Raw genomic sequence first — 11,918 nt, forward strand, 5'->3', positions numbered from 1 at the left:
TAGCATCCAGAATACTTTTATTGTCAGAATCGAGGTACAGCGTGCTCAGAACCCCAGGCAGAGCCCACCATTCAGGAACAAAGAGACAGATGCTGGGCATGTACATAACAGGAAAAATCCATCTCCACAGAAACTCTGTGGGAGAGCAGCACAGTCCTTTGGGACCCTAATCTAGAGGCTGGACTCAAGTCTTGGCGGATAGCCAGTCACCCACTTGGAGCCCACTGCCAGCAAGGCAGGCCCAGACTCTCCATGCTATCACAGGGAGACCGATGCAGCATCCCTGGAGCAGACAGAAGACCCCCAGGGAGTCCCCAAGGTACCTGAATGTCTCAAGGACCCACCCAAGTTTTGGGGCTAGTTCCTGCAAACGAAATACCACTCAGCTGCCTAGTGGAAGTAGGTTCTGGGAATGGTGGGCAGGAGCCCCATCACCTCTCCACCCTGTGCCAGCCCCATTTGATACTGGAGACAGCTTAGAGCAGCTGGCAATGCGGTGATGGGGTTAGTAAGAGGGCAACTCAGGGCAGCTCTGAGCAGCTTCAGCTACCTCTTTGAGCTCCCTTTCTTCATGCGTACCTAGAAGGCCACAGCACTGGGCTCTGCTCTCATTCTTGAACCACAGTCCCAGGGCAAAGGAAGCCAGCTTCAGTACTGGGGCCAACAGCTCAATCGAGGTGATCAGGGCCCCTGGGGCATGGTCCCAGAACCGGGGGACCATCTGTTGCCTAATCCAGAGCTAGGCTGCTCTTGGAGGTGAGGGAGGTAGGAGTGGAGTAAATGCCTCAGGACCTGGGAACTACACAAAACAAAACAAACTGCCCCTGCCTGCAGGGACTACTGGACTGCCCCCAGGAAACCAGTCAGGCCGTCTACCAGCTAGGCCACAGGGAAGCCAGCAGCTCCAGCCACCCATGGCCAATGGCAGACCTACCTGTGACCAGTGTGTGGGAAGAGTCACCCGAGGGGCCAAGGGGCCAGGAGCCTATCCCTGGGACCTATGGGGGCAGGGACCACAGCTCAGTAAAATCCATAACAGGAAGGCTGAGGGGCCATGGCCCAGTGGGCGAGTGTGAAAAGGCCATAGGGGTAGAAGAAATGCATGGCCCTGGAACTGGGGATTGGGGCCACATGCCAGCCAATCCACCTGCAGAACCAGTCCCGAAGTCACAACAATTCCTCCATCAGCAGCATTCTTTCCATCAAGGATGTCTCAAGTCCAGACTCTTATTTCTTCCTTCTTGACTGCCACAGAGGGAGGATAAGAGACAGCACTTCCCTATGGCAGATGCTTCACAGCCCAAGACCCAAGACCTTGAATGGTCGGTCACACGCTTTGCTAAACTCGTGGGTCATGACAGCCCCAGAGACCAAGCCCCATGGTCAAGCCATCCAGCAGCCCCAGCTGGCACAGTAATCAGGGCCCAAGGAGCACACGTTTCAGGTAGGCCAGGGTAGAGGCATTGGCCAGCATCTCAATGTGCTCGCTGCCTGGCAGCTCCTGCAATGACACTTGGTGCTCCTGGCGGCTGCTCCAGGCCCGGCACTGCAGAGCACTCTGCAAGTTCACAGTGCCATCGCCGTCGCCAAAGCAGATTTTAGGGTCGCGGTCGGGGAAGCTCTCATAGTAGAAGGAGTCTGGTGTGGGGACACCAGTGCCATAGAGGCAATGCAGCTGCACGCCAGGTGGCATCATGGCTTCAACCAGCCCCTCTGTGTCCTGCCGCATGAGCCAGCCATCTTCAAAGCCAATGTCCCGGAAGAACCTTTGATAATCTTGCAGTGTGTAGTTGATTGTGGGTGTGTGCACAAACACTTTCTCAGGGGACCAAGTATAGTTGTAGGGGAGCAGCCAGCTGGTGGAGACAGCAGACCGCTGCTGCTCCCGAATCTTCAGCGGCCCAATGACGGGGATCCGGTTGTTGTCTCCTGCAGGAAAAGGGTTCTGGCAGTCTGTGCTTAAAAATGCAAGTGGCCCAGCACCATGTTCACCAAGAGACCCCCTGCTGGGCCCCAGCCAGTGACCCAGTCAATGCTGTGCATCTCTATGCTATTATCATCATAGCTTTTATTGTTGTCCTTTATTTTTGCTACTTCTGGGACACACACACTTGTTTTGCTTCTTTTGCATTTCCTCACCAGGGATTTCGGCAGCCCTTACCCACAGGGTGATTTGTTATGTTGCCTTTTCTGTGAACAGTATCACCAGGCCTCTGGGCACTGACCTTGTCTAAGGTGAATCAGCAGTTTGACAGCCCACAGACATGGTTCCTCTTTGTCTTTTATTACATTGAACAGGGGTCAGTTTTTTTCCTAAGCTCATCCCAGCATTCAGGCAGCCCTGGTCTTATTGCACCCACCTGCCTGTGTGCTGACCTGGCGGCCAGGCCTGTTGGAGACAGGGCAGTAGGGGAGGCTGTAGATGGAGTCAGAGTCCTTCGCACACAGAAATGTGAACAGCACAAACACCCACCAACCAATGAGACCTCCGTGCGGTAAGCTGGCACTTGAGAACAGGGGCCTTGGACCTGTTTAGGCCCCATGGTCATTCATCACTCCATCCTGTATCTAAAAGCAGGGAGTCCTGTCTGTTTGACCACAGAACCCCAGTTCTGCCTGCTGGGGCCTGGCTCTAGGACCCCTAAGAAAAGGGAAGCCCCTACCGTCCATAGACTTCCTCTTCCCCACATGACACCCCCACTCCTGGACTGCCAGGGCCTGACAGAACAGTTTCCCAGCATCAGAGGCAAAGCTCTAAGCGGACTCAAGGGGAAACTCTGAAATATGATGGAGCCCAAACTCCACCACAGCTCCTTGTCCAAACTCAGGGAATGCCCACATCTATCCCTCCAGGTCAAGGATGGAAAGAGTAGGAGGGTGTGGATGAGTCCTTACTATATTCGAAAGTCTGAGCCATGGGCTCATTGTCCAGCCAATTCAGGGTCACTACTGGAAGAGGCACTGGGCCTGACCTGATCACAGTATCTAGTTGACCAAGCAGGTCAGAAAGTACTGGTGATTTGAGGGAGAAAGTTCATGAGACACTTGGCACTGCCCTGGCTCACAGCTCCCAAAGTGAGAGGCCATGGGGCTTCTACCCAGTCCTAGCAGAGGGAGGAAAGCTTCCTCCTAGAGCAAGAAGTTCCACCCTATGGCTGCAGCTGGAAGGTTCTGACAGTCATGAAAAGGCAAGTGGATTTGGGAATAATCAGAAAGAGGGTGGCCTTCCCGATTGCCAGGCAAGCAGGTCCAGCCAGATCTGCACCTGCTTCCTCCCTGTGTTGCCCACAGAGGCTCCCTACTGCTCACAGATGGATATGTAACTCATAAACAGGAAACTGTAGTCCAGCCTTCCTCCTCAGGGGCAAAGGTGGGGATGAATAAGTGAAGATGAGGGTAAGAAGGAGGAAGAAGTGCCTCCAAAGAATTATGAGTCAAATTAAATCAGGCCAGCTAGGCCTGAGCACTATGTAGGTATGTTTGTGCATGTGTGTGTGCACACACGTGCACAAGCAGTACCTGTGTAACCAACGGTCATGCCACTCCATGCACATGCTATGAGAAACTTACACAGATTACCAGTGCTATCAACTAGACAGGTGAAATTAGGAGTAGTGTTAGATTCTCTTTTGGAAAAAAAGATATTTGAAAAAGAATGCCACTCTGGAGAAGAAAGCGTGCTGACCCAGGAGAAGAGACATGAGAGGTGCTGGCCCAGGAGGACATTATGGCATGAGAGACAGGGTGGCATTCCCAGAACCAGCCCCCCAACACTGGGCCAGGTAGGGTCTTACCTGAGGCCAGGACACGCAGGGTCTTGGCCACGCCCCCCCAGGGCGCACCCAGTGCCACGAAGGCATGGATATACTTGTCCTTCCAGGCCTGCGGCTGCCGCTGCAGAAAGTAGAGCGTGTACATGTTGCCCATGCTGTGGGCAACCAGCACCACGGGGCCCCCATACAGCTGGTGCATCTCCTCGATCATCTTGCGGAGGGCCAGGAAGAAGGGCCCGTTTTCATCTGCAGGCCAGAGCCAGGCAGGGGTCAGGCGGGAAGTGTCCTGGGGCCTGAACCACTGATTGTTTCTAATGCCAGACCCAGGACTAGGGGCGTGGGGAGACTGCTAAAATCCAAGTGGGAGCAGTCTGGTTTCTGCACCAGATCCCACAAAGGGAGGAAACCAAGGGGCTCCTTTTCTCCCCCTCGCGTTATTATCTTTCCTAAGGTTCAGAGAGCCAGAGGTCCTGGGATGAGAGATGAAGGACAGGACAAGACTGACTGGTGGTGACTGTGACCACTGGGCTGGATGCCAGAGGCCCAGGTGCAGGAGAGAGCCCAGGACCTGTGGTGGCTATGACTGCCTTGCACCTGCCTCCCAGGACCTGAAGGAGGGCATGAGGGTGACTGCTTACTTGGGGCTCGGCGCCAGTCATAGGGGGCCCCTCGAACATCCTCACCCCGTGTGTAGCCCCAGCCCACAAGGCTCTCTACCATGGTGTGGAAATAGGAACCTGTAGGCAGAAGTACATAGGATTAGAGAAGACACAGCCAGTGCCAGCCACCCATACCACATCTGCCACGGAGACTGTGACATCTACTATAGGGAAGAATGCTGCAGGGCTCTGTGCCCACACTGATCAGAGAGAGCTCACAGGCTACCCCTTCAAACCAGCAGAGTCCCTCCAATTCTAGGAGCACAGCAGAGCCAGCCACTGGAGGCCTTGAGTAAGGGCTACATACCCATACTGCTTTTGCTGGGGTCCAGGAACTCCAATGAGAAGGTCTTCCCGAAGCCAGGGACATGCACATCCACACCATCAGGAAACTGGGTGGCCCTGGATGTTCTGTTGTAAACCAGCCTGTCAGGAGGGGAATATTGAGCTGATGATCCAGGGGTAACACTAAACTTGGTGTGTGCCAGTACTGTCCTGTGTCCTGAGCCATACTCCTTTACCATCACCAGGTTTGATCGGATGTATAAGGGAAGACCAAAAAGTAACAAAGCAGGTTTATAAAGCACAGATTAGAGTAACCACAATGCAAATGAGGACCCCCACCAAGGCTCACTCCAAAGACTGACCCCAGGACCCTTGTCAAGGCAACATTACCTTCTCCCCAATGTCACCTACCCCAGAATGAAGGTCTTGGATCTGGCTGGGAGAAGGAAGCACCAGTCCTGGCTCTGCCATGAACTTCACACTTGACCCCAAGAGGCAGCCTAGCCTCTCAGTCTCCCATTCCTCTATCTGCATGGATCCAGCTCCTGCTACCCACCACACATATCACAGGGCAAAGGAGATGATGAGCGTAGCATACAACAGAATGTGACAGGGACCCTACTCTGGGGCCTGAGCACCTGTGGCTGCTGTGTAGATAGCTGGGTAGGAGGGTGGGCAAGGCCCAGAAAAACGATAGGGGTGGGTGGGGAGAAACAGGAGAAAAGCCTTCCGCAGACCCAGGTTGGTACATATGGGTCCCACTTGCTCTGGGCTTTGGACCCAGCAGCTAGCCTCCCCCAAACCACACCATCCATGGAGGAAGGGAACAAACCATGCCCACATGATCTGCTCAGTACCCCAGGTCCATATCACCTGCCAGACTGCAACCATAATGCTCAGGGCTTGGCCAGTAAATTCCTAAGAGCCATGACATAGGATATGGACTGTCACCTACTTGGGATCCCTAAGAGCACTTTATTAGTTTTCTATTGTTGTGTAACAAATTACCATAGACTTAGCAGTTTCTACCACCACACATATTATCTCATAGTTTCTGTAGCTGCAATGCGAAATAGAACCAGACAAGAGAGACCCCCACCTCAGGGCTGAGAACGTGACTGCTCAGGTAGGGGTCAGCAAGGCCTGGAGAAATGATGAGGACGGGTGGGAGGGAGACAGGAGAAAAGCTTTGTGCCAGGAACCCTGCTCTGGCCTTGCCTCACACGAAAGAGGCAAAAATGCCCAAGAAAACACAGGAACCTGAAGTTTAAGTGGGGTGAGTCCCACCCCCTTAAGGAACAGCCACAGAAAGCCATAGGATCCCCAACATTAACACAAGTAATAGGTCCTGGGGGCCCATTCTCTCTTGGGCAATCATAGATTATCTCAATGGCCACAAAGCAGAGTGCAGGAAATGGTCTGGAAAGCCAAAGCAGATCTGTGCTGGAGGAATCATCTAAACAGGTCAGAGAAGCAACAAATGCAGACAAGCCCCTCTCAGTATCAGCCAGCACCTCCAACTGACAGTACCCGAGGCCACATCTCCAGTACGAAAATAGAAATGCAGATCAACAGCCCAGAATAACCCTGATTACACATAGAGGAGGAAAGAGTCAACAAAGCAGGCATCATAAACAACGGGAAGGGCAGGGTATCAGGAGAACCAGCTAGGGTGTCTCTGTGAGAAGTGTTTGATTTGTGATACTCCATCTCATCTTAAACATGTAATAGGCACCACTGTGATCCTGGTTCTACTGATACTATAAATACAAAACAGAGACACAGTCCCTGCCTTCAGGGACCTCAGTCTGGGAGAGAACCTCAGCCCAGAGTCACACAATTCTGGGTTCAAATTCTGGTTTTGCCACTTATAAGCTAATTGACCATAGGCAATTTTGTAATCTCTTTGAGCTTCTAGATTTCCTCATCTGTAAAGCAGGTTTAATAACAGCCCCTATTTCACAGGGTCACTATAAAACTAAATGAAAGAAAGTATCTAAAATGTATAGTGCCTGCATTCAGTTTGGAGACACATCCTTGGAAACAAAGTTTGGCATGTGATAAGGGTTACAGGAAACATGCGTGTGACCTGGGGGAAGAAGTTAAGAGCAGCAGCAGAAGAGACTTCACAAAGGGACCAGTGTCAAGTTTTAAAGGGTGAATGGGAGGGAATTTATCAGGCAAAGGATGTAGAAGTAGATTCCAGGCTGAAAGAACAGCATGTGCAAAGACACCGAGACACAGTGTCCCAGGAAGAACAAGCAGCTGGAGAGGGAGATGTGGCCACATCTCAGGCAAGGGAAGGAGTGGGAGCCATGTTGAGGCTATGAATAGGGGCTGGGCATAGAAACTGTGCCTGTGTAGGGTGTGAGGGGCAAGGGCTGAACTGGAGAGGAGAGGGATGGGGAGGAGCAGCAGGAAGGGGAAGAAAGTTCTGTCTGGGTGAGTGCGGAGGTGGTGGGTGCCAAGAGGAAGGAGAGAGGTCAGTGACCTTGAGGTCTCAAGGTAAGGATATGAAGTTAATGGGCTTGAAGGCCTCTCTGGGCTGCATCAGTGAGCAGAACCCATCTGTGTGTCCCAGTCCCCACCTGATATTATCGATCCAGCAGTCAATGATGACAGGCAGCAGCAGTTCAAGGTTCAGCCAGAGTGTGAAGTAGCTGTCAGTCTTCTTGGAGCAGAGGTAATGAACAACTGTCGGCTTGTCCAGCTTTGCCTCAAGCTGGTTACCCAAATCACCGGGCACTGCAGGGGGGCATAGGACATGTGTGAGCCCTGGGTCTGGCAGCCTGGAGATCCCCAAGAGCCCTGAAGTCTGTAGCAGACCCCCCAAGAGCCATGGATACCATGGCAGACCTCTGCAGTTCCACACCTCAAATTAAAGCACAGCCAGGGGCAGGAAAATCAGAGAAAAGGGACTTTGACTCAGAGGCCAGAGCACCATCTTCACACAGAAAAGCTGTATGGTGTGAGAAGGCACATACCCTGTGAAGGGCTAGGAGAGGACTGACATGTTTCGAGGGAGGCCTCTAACACTCTCCCAACTCCAGATGAAGTAAATCTCCTGGATCTTCACTGGAATATCCACACAGACATTCGATTATTGTTAGGGGGTTCAGAGTGAAGTCACCTCCCCATGCTAGGCCTCAGTTTCCTTATCTATTAAATGAGATCTTGGCCTGAATCACCCCTCCCCCCCCAAATACAAACACATCTCTACACACAGTTTCTATGGTTGATGGATCCGGATAAGAGTTTGACTGGGAGGGGCTTGGAAAAGCCTTTGAGCTCCCAAACTCCCAAAGTTTGGCCAAGGCCATAGCCCTGTCATTAGTTATACACCCTCAATGCTTGAACCCAAAGGCCTTCCACTCACAGCCATCCCAGGCCACAAACAGAGAAGGTGGGGCCTTGTTCACCCTGAGAGAAGGAGTAGGTAACAGGACAGAGCACCGGGCCACTTAACCAGCCAAAATTGAATCCAGAGAAGGTATTCCAGGACAGGTTTGTGGGAGGGAGGTGATGAACAGAAACACAGCTGAGAGAAGCTTACACTGGCCTTTGCCAGTCTACTGAGGTCTTCAAGCCCTGCGAAAGGCCAGAGTCCAGTAAAGTTCCACAGGGCAGATCATCTGGAGGGTTCTAGCATGGCCGGGAGCCCAGCATGGCTGGGAGATGGCTACCCTGAAATAAAGCACCATTCCAGCCACAGTTCAGTGGGGGAGGGTGTGACCAGGCCCCAAGGATGACTTCTCTCCACTCCAGCCAACTTTTTCAGCCACACAGAGCCCTAGGCCCTTGTGACACCCAAACCCAAACCCAATGCTTCACTGCCCAGCGTTCGAAGCTCTTCACAGTCTATTTACTCCCAATGACCTTTCAGGGCTCACTTGCTCTCACATGCCATACTCTTGACACCTCCTAAGCACATCCCCATTTAGGATACATGATCATTGAGTGAATAGCCATCACTTGACTCTACTGGGCATTCACTGGGTGCCAACTGTGAGCCCAGCCCTGCAAAGGGTACTATCTCCCTGTGCACCATCCTAGTGTCCTCAGGGAGTCATGGGGAGGCAGGTGTGGCGCCTGCCTTCATCTCCCTTCACGATATGGGTGCAGAAGCAAGGAGTCCCCAGCATGATAGCCTCTAGATGATAAGCCTGTGGACTGGGCAGGCCAGTACAGAGACCCTGGTCACTGTTTCCACCAAAGAGGAAATGGCTGAAAGAGGAAGTCATCAGATCTGCTTTTCCCAGATGCTCCTTGCCCTGATCAGGCTGTGTGGCCTCTAAAAATAGCAGTGGCCACTTCCTAAACCCCTCTGTGCCTGGGACTAGGCCAAGAGCCGTCCACATGCCTTTTACCTCAAATAATACTTGAGGACATATCCTTATTATCCCCACTTAACAGATAAGACCAAGGCTTGAAGAGGTGGAAATGGCCTTGCCTATGGTCCCTTCCCTTTACCCAGGGTCTTCTGTATCACTTCTCTGGATGTTGTTTCCTCCACCACCAATTCAGGACCCACTCCTAGAGGATTCTGATCCTCTGATGGTCAAAGTCAGACCCCTGTTCTGTGCCCAGGAGCAGCTTGTCCACTGACTGCCAACATGTGATCTCCCAGGGTTAACGCTTCTGCTGTGATGTAGGATAACCAAAGACTGAATGAATTACTGAGTGCAGTAGCACCAATCCAAGCCAAAAGTCTGTGTGCCAGCCACAAACCACAAGCTTCCCAATGTCACACTCTTCATGTTCAGAACTCCCTAGGCCAACCCATGTCTCCCTGAGGCCCCCCAGGATAAAGTCCAGATGACCCAAACAGTCACGAGCCCTGTACAATTCATTCCTCCCCCCACTTGATTCCAGCCAGCCTGGACTGCTCACTTCCTTCCCTCTGATACGTAGTTCCCTCTGTCTGGAACTCTCTCCTGGTTTTAGCTCCAGCTATATACTCCAGGAAGCCTTCCCTGACACCCACTTATCCAGGTTAGTTAGAAGGATGGATTCTCTGTGCTTGCCCAGCACAGGCTTCATCTCTGGGGATCACTGTTAGTCCCATCTGCAAACTTGGGGAAGGCAGGGCCCAAATCCCATGGTGAACTGGGGCTCAGCATCCCTCTGGAGCATTTCCTGACCCAGAAATCTTAGTGGGGCCCCCTGGAATAACAATGCCTGCCAACCCTACCCTACCTTTCTGTGATCTGCATCATCTCCATTAAAATACTCTAGGTGGAATGAGCATGGGGATCATGCTGTAGCAGATTCAGTATGTAATTTATGCCTCAGTATGCCTCTGCTTCAGGAGTCCTGACTAGCCACCAGCACAGTAGCTCTGAATAGGAGTGACAGCCTGAACGAGGCACCCGAGGTCCCCCAGTCAGAGGTCTTTTACCTGCCCATCACCAAAAGGAAACAGTGTGGCTCCTGTACAGTTTCCAGGGCTGTGACCAAAGAGGGGTGGCCAGGGGAGGTCACCCAGCCCCAACATAACCTAGTCGAACTAAGTCTGGCAGCAGTGAGAGTACAGGCATGTTCCTTGATGCCTGTTCATGGCCGTTGTCCTAACCCTTTCCCTTGTCTTCAGCCATCTTCAGTTTCCCTTAGGCCTCATCCCTCAGGCCCAATGCCATCCATTTGATAAGTTGTGGGGGACGGGGGTGGGTGCTAGGTGGCCAGCTAGGAGAGCGATCCTTTTCTCAAAGACCTTCCTTTCAGTAATGCCTTCTAAAACATATGGGGCGGGAAGGGTTCAGGATGACTGCCTCCTAACCAGGCCCAGGTCAACGCGGAGACCAACTCTGAGGCCATTCTACCCACCACAGCCACCAGCCCTCAGGAGTGGGGCCAAAGGACCTCAGTTTTTCCAGCTAAAAAACGGGGAGGGCCGGCCCGTGGCTCACTCGGGAGAGTGCGGTGATGATAACACCAAGGCCCCGGGTTCGGATCCCACATAGGGATGGCCGGTTCGCTCACTGGCTGAGCGTGGTGCTGACAACACCAAATCAAGGGTTAAGATCCCCTTACCGGTCATCTTTTAAAAAAATAAATAAATAAAAATAAAAATAAAAAAAATAAAAAACGGGGATAAGGCGAGGCAAGGCTTGGGACTGATGTGGACAGGTGGAGCAATGGACAACCTGACGGTAACTCACCCTGATTTTCTAAAGGGTCAGGTGGTGGGAGGCTGACCACACCCGCGCACAGCATGGCGGGAGGTGGACAAACCGACCCAGTGACAAGACAGACACCATGTGCTCCCCCATTCCGTGCTTAAAACAGATGCAGACCAGGAACACAACCCCGCCCGTACCCCCGTCCTGTCGGACCGACAGGCGGACGGACCCATCACCGGACGCGCGCCTCACCCAGCACCACCGGGGGGTGACGTTGAGCCAGCAGCCCTGGGTCCGCGAACAGCATTAGCAGCAGCAGAAGAAACAGGAGGCCACCCGGGAGGAAGACCGCGTAGTAGGGGCAAAGGCGGAGACCCATGGCGTGCGACGGCGGCTGCAGGTCCGAGGTGCGGGTTCAGTGTTCAGGGTTGGTTCCTAGGCCGAGGAGGCGGCGACGCGCTCAACCCGACCGCCGGCAGCCTCGCGCGCCACCCGGCTAATTAGGGCCCGCCTCCCGCAAGCGTCCCGCCAATAGGAACTGGCCGTCAGGTGCGTCCCTCCCAGTCGGAGCTCACGCCCCGCCCCTGCCCACCCCGGGACAACCTCCTGGACCTCACTGAGCGCCGAGTACATCGATCATCGATCGATGTGCAGCTTGGCTCCCTGGCTCTCAGCAGCCCACCCAGCGGACCCAGCTCCGATGCCGTGTACCCAGCCCAGGCCTGGGGAGCCCAAGTCCACGCTGCGCAGCCCCCACTCCTGATCCTGGAGCTTTCGTGACCTGGCGCTCGTCACTGCTGAGCGCCCCAGTCAAAGCACGAAGAGGGGAAATGAGTCGCGGGCAGTACTTGGGACATTTGTGCAACCCCCACACCGAGTCTTCGCACCTTGCCCCGAAGGCAACTTGGTTCGGCCGCCCTGGCCCAGGGGCCCTATCATCTGCCGCGGGCTTAGTGATGTGGGTGGGGCCGGGAAAGGCCAGGTCAGCGCGTTCTTTTTCCGAGTGAGGGGCCACCTAAACAGACGTTTTAGGCGTCACCACAGCAGACGGGGCAGTTCGGGCACTGGGTTGAGAGTGGGCT

General features: G+C 53.5%; 1 protein-coding gene across 1 annotated transcript; it reads right to left on the reverse strand.

Moving 5' to 3' along the window:
* Positions 1–11,263, reverse strand: PLA2G15 (phospholipase A2, group XV). The gene is made up of 6 exons (XM_008567146.1): positions 11,089–11,263; positions 7,306–7,462; positions 4,740–4,858; positions 4,412–4,510; positions 3,795–4,019; positions 1–1,929 (listed from the first exon to the last, which is right to left on the reverse strand). The coding sequence occupies exons 1-6, from the start codon at positions 11,213–11,215 to the stop codon at positions 1,418–1,420; spliced, it is 1,239 nt and encodes a 412-aa protein (XP_008565368.1). The 5' UTR covers positions 11,216–11,263; the 3' UTR covers positions 1–1,417.
* Between the last annotated feature and the right edge of the window lie 655 nt (positions 11,264–11,918).

The sequence above is a fragment of the Galeopterus variegatus genome, unplaced genomic scaffold (assembly GCF_000696425.1).
Source record: "Galeopterus variegatus unplaced genomic scaffold, G_variegatus-3.0.2 Scaffold18, whole genome shotgun sequence".
In the NCBI taxonomy this organism is placed as follows: Eukaryota; Metazoa; Chordata; class Mammalia; order Dermoptera; family Cynocephalidae; genus Galeopterus; species Galeopterus variegatus.